Source organism: Dendrobates tinctorius, unplaced genomic scaffold, assembly GCF_039654945.1.
Source record: "Dendrobates tinctorius isolate UK_male_01 unplaced genomic scaffold, ASM3965494v1 ptg000032l, whole genome shotgun sequence".
In the NCBI taxonomy this organism is placed as follows: Eukaryota; Metazoa; Chordata; class Amphibia; order Anura; family Dendrobatidae; genus Dendrobates; species Dendrobates tinctorius.
In genome coordinates this window covers 7,478,969-7,499,546 of record NW_027361700.1, presented here as the reverse complement: position 1 = coordinate 7,499,546, position 20,578 = coordinate 7,478,969, and the positions used below count along the sequence as shown (strand labels likewise).

Genomic DNA, 20,578 nt, shown 5'->3' with positions numbered 1-20,578 from the left:
TAAGTCTGCAGTGACTCTGTGCCTGCAGACTTATGAATCCCCACAACACATGCACTGTGCGAGGTTTCGCCGGTTTCTGAGCAGAGACTGGACAATATGTATGAGTTATACATACTCCGGGCCAGTGGGTGTGACCTCTCTTCCATACACTTGTATTGAGCAAGGTCGCGCCCTCTAGACGGCCACACCCACTGGACGGCTGCATCACTAGATGGGGAACAGCCTTGCTCTATACACTTGTATTGAGTGAGACCATGCCCACTAGACAGGCTCTGGCCGGGAATACGTATAGCCTACACATACCCTCCGATCCCTGCATCGCACAGTGCGTACGCTGGGGGGATTTACAAGTCTGAAGGCACACAGAGCGGCTGCAGACTCATTGATTTGGACCGGACAACTCCTTTAAGGTAAAGATGTTGTACAGGATTGATGGTAGGACACCGGTAATTCTGCCCCAGTCACTTCAGTGAAGTCCAGTTTGAACTCCTAACACCTAGTATGGAATGGACAAGGCAACTGTTAGGTGGATTCATAACTGGCTTAGTGATCGGACCCAAAGAGTGGTCGTAAATGGCTGCACATCCAGTTGGAAGAATGTCTCAAGTGGGGTACCACAGGGCTCTGTCCTGGGCCCTGTATTGTTCAACATCTTTATCAACGATTTAGATGAAGGAATTGAGGGTAAACAGATTAAATTTGCTGATGACACAAAGCTAGGAGGGATAGCTAATACTAGAGAAGAGAGAGAGAGGATTCAAAAAGATATTAATAAACTGGAGAAGTGGGCAGCAACTAACAGAATGGTTTTTAACAGGGAAAAATGCAAAGTACTACATCTGGGCAATAAAAATGAAAAAAGCATATACAGAATGGGAGGAATAGGCCTAAGCAACAGAACATGTGAAAAAGACTTGGGTATACTAATAGATCACAGACTGAATACGAGTCAACAGTGTGATGCAGCAGCAAAAAAGGCAAATGCAATTCTAGGATGTATTAACAGAAGCATACAGTCTAGATCACGTGAAGTCATTATTTCCCTCTACTCCTCTTTGGTCAGACCTCATCTGGAATATTGTGTCCAGTTTTTGGCACCACATTTTAAAAAAGACATCAACAAACTGGAGCAAGTTCAGAAAAGAGCAACCAGAAAGGTGACCGGTCTGCAAACCCTGACTTATGAGGAAAGGTTGCAGGATTTGGGATTGTTTAGTTTGCAAAAGAGAAGACTGAGAGGAGACTTAATAGCTGTCTACAAATATCTAAAGGGCTGTCACATTGTAGAAGGATCAACTTTATTCTCATTTGCACAAGGAAAGACTAGAAGCAATGGGATGAAACTGAATGGGAGGAGACACAGATTAGATATTAGAAAAAACTTTTTGACAGAGTGATCAATGAGTGGAACAAGCTGCCATGAGAAGTGGTGAGTTCTCCTTCAATGGAAGTATTCAAACAGAGGCTGGACAGACATCTGACTGTGATGATTTAGCGAATCCTGCTTTGAGCAGGGCGTTGGACCAGATGGCCCAGGAGGTCCCTTCCAACTCTACCATTCTATGATACGCACACATGTCCATGGGTTGTCTGAAGTAAGCAGCCATTTTTGTCTTTCTGTATAAACCCTTCTAATGTTTTTCTTTTACTTTCACATTACAGGTGGTCAGTGCAGCCTCCATGCATGCTACAGATATGCGTGATCCTTCAGTTTACTACTGCAGCGCTAAAGTTGTGGTTGTAAAGAAAACCTGCCATTAGTGATGAGCGAACATGCTTGGATAACGTGCTGAGTATCTTGAGCATGCTTGAATAATACGTTTGAGTCTCTGTGCCTGCATGTTTAGCGGCTGTTAGTCAGCTGCGGGGATCGCCTGTTTGTCTAACAGCAGCAACACACGCAACTGTAGGGACTCGAACGTATTCTCCCAGAACACCTAAGATACTCTGATAACATGTTATCCTAGCACGTTCGCTCATCACTACCCGTCATGAAAAAAAAAAACCTTTATCTTGCAATGAGAGAACACCAGTCTACACATGTAATTCCAGCTTTAAAAACAAAAGCAGAACTAAGACGCATATACACACCTAGCAACAGACTGGGCGTCTGGGTAGCGGCCAAGCAGCGCCAGGCATTCGGCTTTTAGGATTTTGAAGCGATGGCAGGCAGGGGCCAGATCTAAGGCTCGATCCATGCAGAACACAACCTGACACAAGACAGATGAAGCAAATGACTAGAACACAGCTGAGCATTGAAAGAAATATGTAGAAAATTCGGCATTTTATGATGTTAATAGACCCCTGCAGGGAACTTTCCGTGGTCTCCTAGAACATATGTGCGCATTTTATAGTATGTGTAGAAAGGGAGATGGAAGAGTAATGGGAGGACTAAGTGGGCACCGAACATCTGCTTTCTATATTACTGCAGTGCGGACACTTTCCTTTCACTGCCAGATCTGGGCAATGCAAGAACAGAGTCATGAGAAAACAGTGTATAGATTTAGGGAGCCTTCTAACACAATGTTTTTCAGTATAACACTGCATGTTTAGGGTTTTTCTTTTTTTTTTTAAGCAAAAAACTGCAGATCAATATTTGCTAGTAAATAGGGAAATATTAAAAGTAGTTTTTGGCATCAGAAAACCCCTTTTCCCAGCTAGAATTTATTTTAAAAAACTAACCTGGCTCACCCTTCCCAGGTCCAGTGCTGAGTCTCTGCCACGGATCCCAGTGTCTGCTATTGTCGACAGTGTTAATGTCACATCAACAGCGCTGCCGCCAATCAGTGAGCTCAGCAACTCATGCCATCAATGCAGGCAGAGCTGCCAAGTTCAGTGATTGTCTGCAGACCTGTTGATGTGACGTTAGTGATGCAACAATATTAGGGACAGAAACTCAGCGCCGGACCTGCAATACACAATATATACACTGGGTAAGAGGAAAAGTGCACTAATAGGATTTATTGCTGTAGTCGCCAAAACTGAATCTGCAACTGTTTAAACTTTTAAGATAAAATTTACTTTATATTTTCATAGCAGTTGGATTTGTGTTTCTGATGCAGAGCTTCAGCTTTAAAACAATAACTAAACTTTTGGTTAACTTTTTATATGCTGTAGGCCCTTTAAATTCTGTGCAGATCAGTGGAGGGTCCGGACTCAGACACCAACTAGTCGCCTAAAGATCTTTTAGACATGTACAGCTCAGGAGGCAGAACTACAGCTCCTGCCCTCAGAGCGCACAGAATAGCAATAAAATGGGCAGTCATAGCCTTACAAGTGATCAAACTATCGCTTTCAGGGGATCGGAAAAACAGGATTTTTGGGTTACTTACGGTAAAATCTGATTCTCGGAGCCTTCATTGGGGGACACAGAAACCATGGGTGTGTGCTGCTGCCACTAGGAGGCTGACACTATGTATAGAAAAAGGTTAGCTCCTCCTCCGCAGTATACACCCCACCGACCGGCACTCATTTCTTCAATTAGTGAGAAAGCAGTAGGAGAAGTAACGAAACAGAATGAAAACAGAACAGACAACTCAACTGTAATCAAACATAAGAACAGGAGTTGCAGAATATGGGAGGGTGCTGAGTCCCCCAATGAAGGCTCCGAGAATCAGATTTTACGGTAAGTATCCCAAAAATCCTGTTTTCTCTATCGCTTCATTGGGGGACACAGAAACCATGGGACGTCCCAAAGCAGTCCCTGGGGAGGGAAAAAGCAAACTTCCATTAGATCTGAGGACTCACCACCACCGCCTGCAGGATCCTTCTGCCCAGGCTGGCGTCCGCCGAAGCGTAGGTGTGGACCTTGCAAAATTTGGCAAACGTGTGGATCGAAGACCAGGTTGCCGCTTTGCAGAGCTGCTGTGCAGAAGCTCTGTGGTGCACCGCCCAGGAGGCACCCACTGCCTGGGCAGAGTGAGCTCTAATTCCAGGAGGGGGCACTCGATGCTTGACCCGGTAGGCCTCCAAAATTGCCGATCTGATCCAGCGAGCAATGGTAGCCTTAGAGGCCAGCTGACCTTTCTGCGCGCCCTCTGGAATGACGAAAAGAGAGTGTCTTCCGCAAGGGAGATGTCCTAGCCAGGTAAACCTTCATCGCCCTGACCAGGTCTAGCTTGTTCAAGGAGCGCTCCAGAGGGTGGATTGGACCCGGACAAAAGGACGGGAGAACAATGTCCTCATTTAGGTGGAAAGTGGACACCACTTTAGGTAGGAAGGAAGGCGGAGGCCGCAGGACCACCTTGTCCTGATGGAGCACCAGGAAAGGGGGGGGCGACAAGAAAGGGCTGCCAATTCCGACACTAGCCGGATGGAGGTGATGGCCACCAGAAAGGCTACTTTCCAAGAGAGAAGGGACAGGGAGACTTCCCTGAGATGTTCAAAGGGAGACCGTTGAAGAGTCTCCAGAACCAGATTGAGATCCCATGGATCCACGGGAGCGCGGTACGGAGGTGCGGCATGAGCCACTCCCTGCAGAAAGGTTTTGACCTGCGGACGGGAGGCCAACGTCTTCTGAAAAAGAATGGAAAGCGCTGAAACTTGACCCTTCAAAGAGCTGAGGGCAAGGCCCGCATCTAGGCCTGCCTGGAGGAACGCCAGGATAGAAGGGAGAGAAAAGGACATAGGCGAAATGTCATTGTCCTCGCACCAAATGAAACAGGCCTTCCACGTACGATAATAAATTTTGGAAGACGATTGTTTTCTAGCCCGAATCATGCCATGAATAACCCGATGTGAAAAACCTGACCGCTTCAGAACCGCGGTTTCAACAGCCACGCCGTTAAATTGAGCGGCAGAGAATTGGGGTGGCAGATTGGCCCTTGAGACAGAAGATCTGATCTGTCTGGAAGCTTCCAGGGGGCGTCCGCGAGAAGGTAGATGATGTCCGCGAACCAAGCTCTTCTGGGCCAATCCGGAGCGATGAGGATGACTGGTACCCCTTCCGCCTTGACCTTCTTCAACAGCTTGGGAAGAAGAAGGGGAGGGAACAGATAGGGGAGCTTGAACTGTGACCAGGGAATGGTCAGAGCATCGGCGCCCACTGCAAGAGGATCTTGGGCCCTGGATACAAACTGTGGGACCTTCCTGTTCAGTCGAGACGCCAGCAGGTCCACGTCCAGAGTCCCCCAATGACGGCAAAGCTGATGAAAGACGTCCGGATGCAAGGACCACTCTCCCGCCGCGAGACCCTCACGGCTGAGAAAATCGGCGGCCCAGTTGTCCACGCCGGGAATGTGCACGGCGGATATCGCTGGGACTGATGCCTCTGCCCAGTGGAGAATCTTGGACACCTTCGCTAGCGCCGAGTAGCTCCGTGTCCCCCCTTGGTGGTTGACATATGCCACTGCTGTGGTATTGTCTGTCTGAATCCGGATCGGCAGACCGTTGAGAAGCCTTTCCCAGTGAACGAGAGACAGAAAAATCGCCCGTATCTCGAGGACGTTGATCAGCAGGGTTGTTTCTTGAGTTGACCACCGGCCCTGAACAGTCTGATTGCGAAACACTGCACCCCAGCCGAGAAGGCTGGCGTCCGTTGTCACAGTCTGCCAGTGAAACGGAAGGAACGACCGGCCTAGAGAAATGAGAGGTGACGTCAGCCACCAATTGAGGGACTGTTTGACCCGGGATGAAAGGTGAATTGGATGATCCAGGGAAAGAACAGACCTGTTCCACCGAGACAGGATGGCCTGTTGAAGCGGTCTCGAATGAAACTGAGCAAAGGGAATTGCTTCGATCATCGCCACCGTCTTTCCCAAGACTCTCATGGCAGACCGGAAAGATGGAAGCTGTGAGCTCTGCAGCGCTCGTACATCTCGCCACAGAGATATCCTCTTCTCTTCTGGGAGAAAGACCCTTGATCGACGGGTGTCGAACAATAAGCCTAGAAACACAAGACGTTGAGTCGGAACCAGGCAGGACTTCCTTTTGTTTACGAGCCACCCGAAACTGGACAGGGTGTCGAGAACGATGGTAAGACTTGAGAGTCTGGTGAAAAGACGGAGATTTGATTAGAATGTCGTCGAGGAACGGAAAGAGGACGAGACCTCTGATCCTCAACAGGGCCATCAACGCCGCCATGATCTTTGTATACACTCTGGGCGCTGTGGCGAGCCCGAACGGCAGGGCGACAAACTGGTAGTGGTCCTGATGAATAGTGAAGCGCAGGAATTTCTGATGCCCGGGAAAAATGGGTACATGCAGATAGGCATCCTGAATGTCTATTGAGCACATTAATTCCTGCGCCTCCATGGAAGCGATTACTGAACGAAGGGACTCCATCCTGAAATGTCGCAGGCGGACCCTTTTGTTCAGTAGTTTGAGATCCAGAATGGGCCGAACTGCGCCGCCTTTCTTTGGCACTACAAACAGGTTTGAGTAAAACCCTGTGAATCGTTCTGTTTTGGGAACAGGCACAAATCACCCCGGAGCTGAGAAGAGAGGCGATGGATGAAAAGAAACACGGAACTAGGGCGGGGTCTTTTGGAGGTCGGGACTCGAAGAAGCGATCCTGGGGCCGAGAGACGAACTCTATCTTGTATCCTGAGGATACAACTTCCCTGACCCAAGCATCTTCTACCAAGGCAAGCCAGACGTCCCTGAAAAAAAAGGAGTCGACCGCCGCGTGCTTGCGGCCTTCGTTGGTTGGAAAAAGTTTCTGCCGTAGCGAGGCGGCGGAAAGGCCGAAACTGACGTCTTGGAGGGGGTCTACGAGGTTTGGACTGAGGGAGCAGAGAGCTTGTGCCTCCAGTGGTGTCCTTAATAATCTGGTCCAGCTGGGATCCGAAGAGACTCGCTCCCTGAAAAGGCAGATTGGTAAGGGACTTTTTTGATGACAAATCAGCTTGCCAAGCCTTGAGCCAAATTGTACGCCGGATTGCAACTACGTTGCTGGACGCTTGAGCTGCTCAAGACGCGGCATCAAAGGAAGCAGAGACCAAATATTCCCCTGCATGGGAAATCTGGTTGGGTAGCTCGGCCAGTCGTTCTGGTTGGGCTCCATCAAGAATGCCTTGGCGGAGATCCTCCGCCCAAGTAGCTATGGCCTTTACTACCCAAGTGGAAGCAAAGGCCGGGCTTAGCACCGTCGCAGCCGCTTCGAATGCTGACTTTGCTAAGGATTCTATGATCCTGTCGTTAAAATCCTTCAGAGACGCCACAACTGAAATCGGGAGGACCGTGTTGTTAGATAGTCTGGACACGGGAGCGTCTACAGAGGGGGAAGCCGACCAGCTGTCGGTGAGCTCTTGAGAAAATGGATACAACACGCCGAAACGCTTCCCTCTTTGAAAGCGCCTGGTCAGATTTTCTCTTTCCCTGGTGAGGAGCTTACCAAGCGAAAATTCTGGAAGGCGCTTCTGCCCTTCTGAACGAAACCTCCTGATCTGAGGGTTTCGCAGGGGAGTCTGTGATCTCGAAAGTATGGTTAATCGCTGCAATGAGGTTCTGTACCGTAACCTTCATGTCCGCGTCATGGTCCGAATCCAGCTCTAAAATCTCTTCGGATGGCGCATCAGAGAACGCTTCGCCTGACTCGGATGAGGAGGCACGGGAAGGAGACTGCTGGGACGGACTACGTGGTGAGATGGGGCGAGGAGAGGATTCCGGCCGGAGATCCTGCATGGGCCTTTTGTGGCTCGTGCCAGCTGGCTCAGATGGAGCCTCTTGTGACCTGCTGGATCCTGCAGATGTGTCCAGGGGCAACTTATCAAGAACGGCTACCAAGGACTGAGACACCTTGGTGAGATCCGCCACTGATTTAGATAGGGAAGAAGCCCAGTCAGGAATGGGGGATTCACTCTCATGCAGAGCAATAGGTGGCTCCTGGGAGGCGGGCTGAATGGGATTGCTGCAGTCAAGGCAGAGGGGAGTGGACTGACCTGAGGGAAGTTGGCGTTTGCAAGAACAACATGCAAAAAACTTTACTAAAGTATAAGTGGAAGAAGGGGGACGAGCCCGATCAGGCTTAAAGTTAGACATAATGAGGAAACAGTCACTGGAGGAGTGCCGGAAGGTTAGGGGACAGGAGGCAGAGGAGGGTGTCAGTCTGCAGAGCAGAGCCTACTCACGGTCCAGTGTCCTGTAGATGCTTCCAGCAAACGCTTGTTGAGTCCCCCAATGCTGCACCACTCGTTTGGATCTGCGGAGCCCCCGATGGGGAAGAAGACGGAGTCCGGCTGACAGGCAGAAAAAATGGCGGCCGCCTGAGAAGAGCCGGGTAGAAAAGCGCGCGCTTCCTTGAGGAGACAGGGAGAAGGAAGGGGCAGGCTGACCGCAGTAAGGAGGCGGAAGATGGCGCCGCCCGCTGCCTATGGGCAGTCTAGGGGGCTGAACACCGCCCCCGGAGCGCAGAGACCGAGAAAGAGAGTGGTGGGCGGGCCTAGAGCGGGCGGGAGAGAAGCCCGTCTGAGGAAGAAGGCGGGGGGCGTGGCCGCAACGCCGAAGTAGGCCCAAACTGAAGCCGGGGCCTGTAGTAGATGCGTCGGCCGCCGGGAAGCACGGGGCGGCGCGGAGACAGCGCCGCACTGCCGCGGCGATCGCTCCTCAATGGAGCCATGACTAGCCCGGCTGCTAACCATCGCTGAAGTAAGTGCAGCCGGGAAGGAGGGAGAGATGGAGACCTGACTGCAGCCCGGCTGCTGAAAAGTACTGAGATAAGTGCAGCCGGGGAATTCAGGGAAAGGAAGAGGCTGCTGAGGGATCAGGGTACTATACTTACCCTCTAGTCCTGACGCTGTTCAATGTCTTCTGGTACCTGTGGAGAGAGATGTACCTCTATCATCCAGCCAAAGGATGTCCGCGTCTCTTCCGGACCGACAGGCTCTGGTGGGCGAGTGGGTGGGAGACGGGGGACGGGGACCAGTTGGATCGCCTGACACACGTCCGTGCTCGGGCTCTTGGTCCTTCCGTGGAGAGCTATGAGGATACGGGGTGGCAGTACACGCTGTACTCATAGCCTCCTTGTGGGACTACAGATGTGACTATTCACTCTGTATCCCTCCGGAAAACCTGAAAAGAAAACGACGCACACTGAGGTAGATATGGGTCTAATCAAAGACCCGTGTCCACCTCCTACTGACACTAAGCTAAACTGAAGAAATGAGTGCCGGTCGGTGGGGTGTATACTGCGGAGGAGAAGCTAACCTTTTTCTATACATAGTGTCAGCCTCCTAGTGGCAGCAGCATACACCCATGGTTTCTGTGTCCCCCAATGAAGTGATTGAGAAAGTAAAAATGTAGAAGATATAATGTTTAAAGAATATACAAGTTTTAAAACAGACTCTCTTTGCCAGTTTAAGAATAAAAAAAAAGAAGAAACATTTGGTATTGAACCACCCATAAAAATTAAATCTATGAAAATACAAAAGTGATTAATCCATAAACACCGCAAGGAGAAAAAAAACAAAATAAACAAAGGCACCACATCTGCTCTTAAGGCTGTGTGCCCACGTTGCGTTTTTTAAGCGTTTCCCCACTTGTGGACATCGGGCCCTCATACCACCCTCATGGAGTCTGACAGTTTGAGGAGACACATGGATATTAGTGGCCTGCTGGAGGTAATTTTTCAGGGTTCTGGAACTGCTCCTCCTTGCACAAAGGGGAGAGCGGTTCTGCTGTTGGGCTGTTACCCTCCTACGGCCCCCTCCACATCTCCTGTTAGCTGCTCCATGCTCTGGACACTGTTGACAGACACAGCTACCCTTCTTGCCACAGCTCGCATTGATGTGCCATCCTGGATGAGCTGCACTACATGACCAATCTCTTTGGGATATAGACACTGCCTTATGCTACTGTACCTCTAGGGGTGAGAGCAACCACAAAATACAAAAGTGACCAAAACAGCCAAAAAGGATGGGAAGAAAGAAATGTTCTTTGGTCCCCACCTGCAGAACCACTTCTTTATAGAGGTTGCCTTGCTAATTGCCTATCATTTCTACCTGTTGTCTGTTCCATTTTCACAACAGCAGGAGAATCTGATTCACAATCAGTGTGGCTTCATAAGTGGACAAGTTGATTTCCCAGAAGTGTGATTGACTTGGAGTTATATTGTGTTAAGTGTTCCCTTTATTTTTTTGTGCAGTGCGCATTAAGAACGCAAAACTTAGGGCAAATGAAAAAATAAAATGGCGTTCAAAATTGGACTGTCTCTTCCTGTCTGCAGTGCTGATGTCATTTCAACAGCGCTGCAGAAAATCAGTGAGCTCAGCAGCTCATGCTGTCTACTTGACTGGGAACCAAAGTTCTCTGAAACTTGTAAAACCCTTTTAATTTGAAGCTGCCAAATACTGGATATTAGTGGCATTGCTAAAAATGTTGCATAGTCCTGAGCAAGCCCACCCACATTATGCAGCAGCAAGAGGAAGACAGAGTCCAGGCACGCCTGTGCGGTATATAGAAATACCCATAGAGAAGTCAGCTTACCTTCCGGAAATCCCGCTTTTCAAAGTCGGCTTCCCCAATCCTTTCATACTCTAATACAGCTGCTGCGTTCTTCAACTGAAAGGAAAAGACAAAAAATGGTGAAGATGTGGCGCAGTAGTTCTCTCTTCTGTGGGCACATACCTTCCATGAGGACATTACCATCTCTTACCTCCTGCCTGGTCTGCTCGTTATTTGGCTCCAGTTCTAATACCTTCTGAAAACACCGTGTAGCGGCCATAGCATTTCCCAGGGTCAAGTGACACTTCCCCTCTCGTTGATGGCCCTAGAATTTTATAAATTGTGTAATCATTAGTGATGGGCGTAAGTGCTCGTTACTCGAGTTTGCCGAGGGCGCCCTGGGTATCAGGGTATCGCGAGTGCTCGAGTGAGATGTTCGTGTCCCCATGGCCACATGTTTTGCGGCTGTTAGCCATAAAAGACGAAGGGATTGACAGTGTTTAATCGGCAATCCCAGCATGTTTTGTGGCATGTCACGCGAGCACCCTCGGCAAATTTGAGTAACGAGCACTTACACTCACCACTAGTAATCATTAGACACATTGCAAAGGGTGAAGAACGGAGGAAGAATTTGCAGAAAGAGCAGGAATTTCTTTTGCCTTTTTCTTCCAAGAGCCATATCATCCCCCCCCCCGCATCGACATAGTAAAATGAAAAAATGAATGGTGTCACTCACAGAGCTATGTATTGTACAAAAAAAAAATAAAGTGAAATGGTGAAAAAAAAATGCAATTCCATTATTTTTTGGGTTTTGTTTTTTCCAGTGTACATTGTGAAGTAAAACAACCTGGCAATAGGGTTTTGCTAGTTGGTGTGATTACGGCAATACCAAACTTTTAAAGCCTTTTCCTTTATATTTCAGCAGTTTAAAAAATTGATAACTTGCCACAAAAAAAGTGGTTTACATTTTTCGATACCTGCAACTTTTTTACTGCTCTGTCAGTGGACCTGTGCGAGAGTTTGTTTTTTACGTGTCAAGCTGTTTATATTACTTCAATTTTGGGGAACATTTGACATTTTAATGGCTTATCATTACATTTCTTCTCTTGGGGAGGAAGAAAGCCGGTGATCCAAAAAATGCTAATTCTGGTGGTTAAAGGATTTTTTTTTTTTAACAGATATTTGTTAATGTGTTTTTTTTTTTTTCTACACATTTTTAATGTAATGACCCCTTAGGCCTGTTTCACACATCAGTTTTTTCTGTGAGTTGTAATCCGCCAAAATGGCGGAAAACGGATCCGCCTGCGTACAGACATCAATGTGTGGCACCAGACCGTTTTGTATTTTACGGATCCGGCGAAGGAAGAAATTTGGATCGAGACAGACAGAGAAAGAGACAGACAGAGAAAGAGACAGACAGAGAAAGAGACAGACAGAGAAAGAGACAGACAGAGAAAGAGACAGACAGAGAAAGAGACAGACAGAGAAAGAGACAGACAGAGAAAGAGACAGACAGAGAGAGACAGACAGAGAGAGAGACAGACAGAGAGAGAGAATTTTTTCTCAGCCGCCAGATCGGGATTTAGGCTTAAATTTACTGCAAAGGCGATTCTGCTGGGCATGAGCAATGTAAAGTGCGGATCCGGCCAGCCAGAAAAACGTTGCATTATCCGTCCAGTCTTGTCAGCGGATGCCAAAATCTTGGCGGATCCGCAAAAAAACGGATCCAACGGATGGCCATCCGTCAAGATCCGCCGGTAATGTAAATCTATGGGGAAAAAAACGGATCTGCCAAGAAAAATGGCGGATCCGTTTTTTTTTTTTTGCAAAACGGCGGATCTTGACTGATGGACACAAACGGAAGTGTGAAACAGGCCTTAGGGGACCTGAACCTGCGACGGCTTGATTGCCTATTTCATACACTGCAATAGTGTAATATAGAAGTGCATTGTGAAATTGATGATCTCCTATGATGTTCTTCAGTAGGCCACAGGCTGACAAGATCCCATGACTGCATCGTGCAGTGGACCAATGGCTGACAGCCTATCATATTGAGAGCCATTTACATGCCTGACAGTAGTACTTAAAGTGGCATTCCCATCTCCAAGATTCTATCCCAATATGTAGTAGGTCTAATAATAACATTAGTAAATACCTCTAATTAGAAATGTAGCATACCTTTTCTGGTTCGCTATGTCTCTTTCCTCATGTGCAGGCACTGCAGGACCTTAGATACCCATGGTTACGACCACCGATATAGTGACAGTTAGCTGGTTGCTAGTGGTTGTAACCATGGATACCTAGGGTCCTGCAATGCCTACACATGAGGAAAGACACAGCGAATCAGAAAAACTATACTAAATCTCTAATTGGGGGTATTTGCTAATAATATTATGCCTACAACATATTGGGATGGGAACTTGGAGTTGAAAATACCTCTAAGAAGATAAACTGATGCGATCAGAGTCAGCTGCTCTCAAGTGCCTGCAATGTAACACAGCCAGCACCCACACTATATCACAGGCTCAGTTTTTGAGCCCATTTCTTAAATTAATAATGTATGGCGGCTGTTGCAAATGGCTAAAGTCTGCATGTCATTTTATGTACAGACATGTTTCTGCAGTGAGTGGATGAGATTATTCTCCTGCGGATTCACCAAAAGGAAAGGCTGCCGTTTACCATTACCTGTGAATGTATTCTATGCTACGCTTCTACAGGACACAGCGAAGAGGTGTCCACAAACACCAAGGTATCTCCTCCCGAAAACAGCAGAACCCGCAGGACCTACCTTCACAAAGGAGTCATCAAGCCGAACCGCTTGCTGGGCGTCTTCCAGAGCCTCCCGAAACTTCCCGAGCATTATTAGTGTAGCTGCTCGATTTCCATAGTAACTTGCGTTTTTGCTTGAGCAATCTGTAATCCAATAAAATCTGCATCAATAGAAAATAAAATTGGACTAATACAAGTCAACTAGAGAAAGCCTGCAATTCCACTTAGCATCCTTAGATGGTGCCATTCTCCTGTCAGTGGAAGACACACTCCCATGAGAATGAGCGCAAAATTTACCTTTGGGAAAACGGTAATTAGACCTACCGGTAATTGTGTTTCCAGGAATCCATCCTGACAGCACACTGGAGGACGTCCTTCTCATCCGCAGTGGGACAGGAAACCACGGGAGTTTAAAAGGATCCTCCCCCTACCACCCTTCAGTGATTTCACAAAGTAACACATCTGGATGGATTCAAACAAATTTTTATTTAAACCAACATTTTTCATTCACATGTTACATCACAGTTGTATGGACGTGTTTATCGGGAGGGAACTAATAGTGCTGTCAGGATGGATTCCTGGAAACACAATTACCGGTAGGTCTAATTACCGTTTTCCAGGTCACCAGCTGACAGCACACTGGAGTAGTACCAAAGAATATTGGTCCTAGGGTGGGACTACCGCGGGGAGTACATTTCTCCCAAATGCCAATTGTGCGGAGTCCACGTCTAATTTATAGTGTTTAGAGAACGTACTGAGACTGGCCCCAAGATGCTGCTTTGCAGATCTGCCGAGGCTCCCCTCCTCTCTGCCCATGATGTGGCCATGGCTCTAGTTGAGTGGGCTCTAAGGCTCCCCAGGGGGCTCTGACCCTGTGCTCTATACGTTGTGCTAATAATGGATTTAATCCACCTTGCTATTGTGGATTTCGACGCCTTTTTCCCCTTATTCGGGCCTCTGAACTGGACAAAGATTATTATCCTGCCTCCAAGGCCTGGTTGCGTCCAGGTACCTGAGCACTGTTTCCCTGACATCCAGGTTATGGTAAGCTTTTTCCTTGCTATTTTTAGGAAACTGGCAAGATGAGGGGAGCACTACCTCCTAATTCATGTTCGAGTCTGAGATAACCTTGGACAGAAAAGCCAGGTCGAGTTTTAGGACTAACCGGTCACCGAATATTTGTAAGTAGGGATCTTGGACCGATAGGGCCTGAAGTTCCCCTAGTCTTTTGGCTGACGTAACTGCCAGTAGGAACGCAGTCTTCAGAGAGAGGTTCCCGATACTTATTTCTGCCCCTAGCTGGTATGGCTGTCTACATAGCGCATTGAGAACTAGGTTGAGGTCCCAAGGAGGGACGGTCTTTCTTATCAAGGGTTTATGCCTCTGCACCGCCCTCGAGAACCGGGCTATCCAAGGGTGAGCGGATAGGGTTGTGTCGTAGAACACGCTTAAGGCCGCAATCTGCACTCTCAGAGTGCTGGGTCTAAGGCCCTTTTTGAACCCTGCCTGCAAGAAGTCAAGGATCTTCGGGATGTGGGGTTGGTCAGTCTCGACTGTCGCCTCTCCACAAAAGCTGCAAAATTTTTTCCAGATCTTGTTATATATTGCTGCTGTCACGGGCTTCCTACTTGCTTGCAGAGTGGATATGACTTCGTCCGATAGACCTCTTGCTCTTAGGACCTGCCGCTCAGGATCCAGGCTGATAACTTGAGCGCTTCTGACCTTTGGTGGAAGACCGGTCCCTGGTTAAGTAGGTCTTCTCTTTTTGGCAGAAGAATGGGAACTTCCTGTGATATCTTCCTGAGTAGGGGAAACCAACTTTTTCTTGGGCAATAGGGGACCACCAATATGACCCTGGCTCTGTCCTCGTAGACCTTCCTGAGAACCCGTGGAATGAGAGCTAGAGGCGGGAAGGCGTACAACAGGCCCCTGCTCCAGGACTGTGATAGAGCATCTATCCCTTTTGGGTTTCCCGCAGGGTTCAGGGAGTAGAAGGCTCTGACCTTGGTGTTCCCCTTGTCCGCAAACAGGTCTATTTCCGGTTGTCCCCAGCAGTCGCACAGGCTGCTGAACACCTCGTCGTTGAGTTTCCAGTCTGTTGCGGTTATTCTTCTTCTGCTGAGGAAGTCCGCAACTTGGTTCCTGGTGCCTTCCAGATGTACTGCTGAGATTGAGAGGACCTCTCTTTCCCCCCATCTGAAGATCTGTTCGGCTAGGCTCTGTAGTGCCGGGTGTCTCGGTCCGCCCTGGTGGCGGAGAAAGGCTACTGTCGTGGTATTGTCCGACGTGCTTGTTCTTCACCCGAGACCATGCGACGAGTAGTACCTTCCAGACCGCATGTAGCTCTCTGAAGTTGGAAGACCTGTTGCTGTTCTCCTGACTCCATCGTCCCTGGTAGTACTTTCCACAGTCGTGTCCACCCCAGCCATACAGACTTGCGTCTGCGGTTACTACGATTTCTGAAGACTGAGTCCATGAGACACCGGTTTTTAGGTTTCTCGGGACGGTCCACCACAATAGCAACCTTCTGACCTGGGGAATTAACTGTACTTTCTCGTCCAGTGAGCCCCGCCTTCTGTCCCAGGACGCTAGGACTGCCCGTTGTAGTTTGCGGGAGTGGAATTCACTCCATGTGACACAGGAAATGCACAAAGTCATCAGCCCCAGGATCCTCATTGCGTCTCTGACCGATACCCGGTTCTTTGAGAACTGACGAATCTTCCTTGGCATGCTGGTCTGCTTTTACTCTGGAAGATAGGACATTCTTCTTTCAGAGTCCAGCATGACCCCCAAAAATTTTATTCTGGGATTGGGTGTAAGATCTGATTTTGACCAATTTATGATCCAACCCAACCTCTGCAGCGTGGAGATCGAGGACTGACAGTCGACCCTGAGCTGGGCTGCTGAATCTGCTACGATTAAGAAGTCGTCCAAGTACGGGACCACCGTGATGTTTCGGTGTTTTTAAGTAGGCCACTACTTCTACCATTACCTTTGTGAAGACTCTTGGGGCTGATGCTAGGCCTAAGGGGAGGAAGCGAAACTGGTAGTGGTGTATCCTGCCCTCCTTTTCGACCGCAAACCGGAGATATTTTTGGTGGTCTGGGTGGATGGGGACGTGGTAATACTCGCTGTTTAAATCGAGCGTGCACATTACCACCGCTTCTCCCAGCAACGGAATCGTGGATCTTATTGATTCCATCTTGAAGCGTTTGTATGCTACCCACTTGTTTAGGGGCTTGAGATTTATTATGGTCCTGGTCTCCCCCGATGGCTTTTTTATTGCGAAGAGGCTCGAGCAGTGTCCCCCCCCTTTCCTCTTGCGCGGGTACTGGCATGATTGCCTCCATTTCTAGGAGGTCCTGGATATCCAACCACATGGGGGAGGTCGGACAGAGTCGTGAGCTGCTCACTAAGAACCTGTTCGGGGGTAGGGAGTTGAACTCTATCTTGTACCCTTGAGAAATTACCCGTAGTACCCAGGGGCTGGTGGTAACCTCCCGCCATTCTCCCCTGAATTTGAGCAACCGCCCCCCTACTCTGATGGCGCCATTTTTTCCGGGAGCTAGACTCTGGGCCGGAGAAGATGGTATCTCTGCTCCTATTTCTACCCTCGCCCCCTTTGGGGTAGCTCCATCGACCCGACTTTCCCTTTCCTCTGTGTTCCGTTCTCAAGTTGTAACGGGGTCTACGAAAGGGCTGATACTTTCTACGTTTCTCTTCAGGGAACCCCTTTTTTTTTTTTTTTACATCTGATGCCTTCTCTAAGATATCATCAAGCACGGGCCCGAAGACTCTACTCCCCGAGAAGGGAATTGAGCACCGTTTATTCTTTGACTGCATGTCACCTGACCAACTTTTAAGCCAGATAGCTCTTCTGGCTGTGTTGGACAAAGACTGGCTTCTGGCCGTGAATCTAACGGACTCTGCTGAGGAGTCAGCCAAAAGCCCCGTAGCTAATTTTAGCAAGGGAAGGGATTTTAGAATAGTTTCCCTCGGAGTTCTATCTGACAAGTGTTCCTCGAAATCATCTATCCATAGATGCATGGAGCGTGCCACTGATGTCACGGCTATATTTGTTTTTATGACTGCCGCTGAACTCTCCCAGGCCCTCTTTAAGAGCCCGTCTGCCTTCAGATCTAGGGGCTCCTTTAAACTTGGAGTCCTCGAACGGAATGGCTGTCTTTTTTGATACTCTCGCCACTGGGATATCGATTTTAGGGACCTCCTCCCAGACCTTGACCTCCTCTGGGTCAAACGGCAGGCGAAGCCTGAAGTCTCGGGGAATAGTTAAAGGGGTTGTCCGGCCTTTTCACATAATCTCAGTACATATCTGGGCTGCAGAATTATGACAATAAGTAATTTACTTTCTGTCACTAGTTTGCACGGTTTTCTAGATATTCTGAACAGAACGTCCAAGGGGGGATGGTGTTATGGCACTGAAATGAGAACTAGTCGTAACCTCCTACTCTACACCAAATATGTTCTCTATAGCAACAACCCCACCCTCCATAGCTACAGGCCCTCCCCGTCCTCATAAAGAAGCCTATCCCTCCTCACACAGTAACAAATTCTTCCCCTCCAGCAGCCTCAGTGCAGAGAGCAGAGAGCTGCTCCTCCCCCAGACACACACTGAACAGTTATCTATGGAAAGTGAAAGTAGTGAGGAGGAGTGAAAATCATCCTGTATTCTGGGCCGCTCCATGATTACAATACATAACTCATTATCAGTAATTCCTTCCCTCACTGTCCCAGGCTGCTGGCAGCTGTGAGAACAGACTGTGTGATGGCCAGTGATGGGGGTCTGCAGCTTCTAATCTGCACAGGGGATGGCAGTCACTGATGTAATCTGTTGTGTGACAAAGCCTCTGCTGTGTGAATGAGACAGCTCTGTGTCACTGATGTCTTCACACAGCAGCAGATTTGGTGCAGTGTATGTGCGAAGCTCCACCAAACTCCCAGCAAGCTCCAGTGACCAGCACCACCCACTCATTGGCTGGCAGTAAACTGCACCAACACTCATCTTTATCATCATCATTCCAGCATTGGAAAGAACACAGCAGTGATCCTGTATTTGTGAAAGCAGCACAATACATACATACATACACCCCCCAACACTTCACACTGTTACAGCTGCTGATTGGACAGGCTGCTCCCATCAGTATTTGTGTCATTAGAGACACAGTGCTCACACATACACTGAAGGGTGGTAGGGGGAGCATCCTTTTAAACTCCCGTGGTTTCATGTCCCACTGCAGATGAGAAGGACGTCCTATAGTGTGCTGTCAAGTGGTGACCTGGAAAATAAATAATAATAAAAAAAAAATTCAGTTTTTTTCATCCTTACACCTAGATAAAAAAAACGTTATTATGACAGAGAACCGGCCTATTAAGGACCCAATTAGAGAGATTTTAGACGTTTGCAGGTAATTTTATATTACAACCCATGAGGAATCTTCACTTCAATTTCCTGTGGTAAATTGAGGAAAAATAGTTTAATCCGAGAGCACTTAAGAAAGCACTGCAAATTACAGCTGGTGACAGTCATCATGTACATATACGATCATGCAATAAAGAGATGATCAGCGGCAATCTGCAGTAAGTGTTCACTGTCCTATACTGCCCCTGCAGGGGAAAACCAGCATTACACAGCTCCTAATGAAACCAATGGGCTGTCCAACTAATGTAGGGTCTCCATGAGCTTCACAGGGAGTGACGTGAAAGGGGGATTATACAGCAGTGACACTCATTTTGTCACCTAGACCAACAGTCAGCATGCCCGCGGCCCTTAAGGGAGAGGGAGCGATCAATGCCTTTAGGTTCCACCTCCCTGCAGGCAGGATCAGCACCTTCTGAGAGGTAGTCAGTACAGAGGGTGTGAATCAATCCCCAGGACGTGGCCAAGTGACCAGGTCAGGTCAGCGATCTGTGCCCTGCGAGCCCAGCATGTGGCTCTTTTCGTTAGCCAGCCTGGCATGACGTCCCTTGTATTGTGCTCGACTGAAGACCGCGCCAGGTCGGCTAGTCAAACACAGATTAGTGACCGAGTGACAGTAGTAGGTCTGGCGGCTTCTGCCGAAAACATGGAAGTTGTGCGAGTACTGTACTTGTAAAATGCATGGAAAAAGCCCATCATTTAGGATTATCTGGTGTATTGAGCGCAGGTAACCCGCCATCACGCTGGGCTGCGGGCTACTGTTGGGGCCACCTCTTCCCGTAGATCACTACCAGGTAACCAGCATTGGTGACTGCACTACAGGTCTGCTCCCCGGCTAAATATATCCCACATTATACCCCCCTCTCCATACCCCAGGCTACAGACAGGAGCGTCAGCTGCTCAGTCATCCCGCCTGTTTGTAGAGATGATCCATATGGCTCGGAAGCCATGACATCTGCTGAGGTTACAGACTAATGTGAGCTCAAAGAGGTGAGGCAGGTCCACGGTGTGTGACGGGGGGCCGTGTACTGAAATCCATGCAGCACAATGCAGGCGATCAAAGGGGACACAGCATGTGCAATTATCAATCAGACATTTACAGACTCACCTTGACACCTTAAGCATCAGGCCAATTTTCGCCTTAAAATGCCCACCACCAACACAAATCAACAACTTGACTGCAGTACAGTACCGAGCGGCAGTTCAGAGACAGGAAGCGGCAGTGACCCTATGGGAATGTGACTGCAGTGTTTATACACCGCGAACACTGTCAGCTCTGCTGTGCCGTGCCAGCTCTGATCTCACTGTAGCTGTGTGTGATTATAAGAACAGACCATCAGTCATTACATGTCTCACACAGGTAATGCCCCTTTCATTTACAATAAGCTCTGGAGGCAGATTCTCAGCAGATCTACAGTGGGAGAAATAAGTGTTTGATACCTTGCTGATTTTGTAAGTTTGCCCACTGACAAAGACATGAACAGTCTATAATTTTAAGGGTAGGATAATTTTAACATTGAGAGATAGAATATCAAAAATAAAACCCAGAAAATCACAATGTATAAATTATATCAATTTATTTGCATTTTGCAGTGAGAAATAAGTACTTGATCCCCCTACCAACCATTAAGGGTATGTTCCCACGGTCAGTATCTGTCAGCGCTTTGGACGCAGCACATCTCCGCTCCATCCAAAGCGCTGCCGGCTTTTGAACGGCGGTGAATCCGCATGTGTTTATTGAACCACACAATCACTGTGTCGTATACATTGCACTGGTAATATTTATCTTGCAGAGATTGAGCGTTTCCGCAAGATAAATAGACATGCTGCGGTCTGGAAAGACGCGCCGCATGTCCGGTTACGTAGTGAAGCCAGAGGCGTCCTTGCATGCATAGTGGAGATGGGATTTCATGAAATCCCCTCTACTATGCTATAACATCTAGCATTACGCAGAGTCCAACCCGCAAAGTTTACTGACTGTTGAAACATACC

The 20,578-nt window shown here is 48.3% G+C and overlaps 1 protein-coding gene across 1 annotated transcript in view; it reads right to left on the bottom strand.

Annotated features, from left to right (window-relative positions):
• Nucleotides 1-20,578, bottom strand: part of DNAJC7 (DnaJ heat shock protein family (Hsp40) member C7) — a 64,240-nt gene that overhangs the window by 24,609 nt on the left and 19,053 nt on the right. The window contains exons 3-6 of the mRNA XM_073572364.1: nucleotides 13,169-13,293; nucleotides 10,592-10,705; nucleotides 10,423-10,497; nucleotides 2,092-2,210 (exon numbers count right to left, since the gene is read on the bottom strand). Coding sequence (XP_073428465.1) covers nucleotides 2,092-2,210; nucleotides 10,423-10,497; nucleotides 10,592-10,705; nucleotides 13,169-13,293 — 433 coding nt within the window. The remainder of the gene's footprint in view (nucleotides 1-2,091; nucleotides 2,211-10,422; nucleotides 10,498-10,591; nucleotides 10,706-13,168; nucleotides 13,294-20,578) is intronic.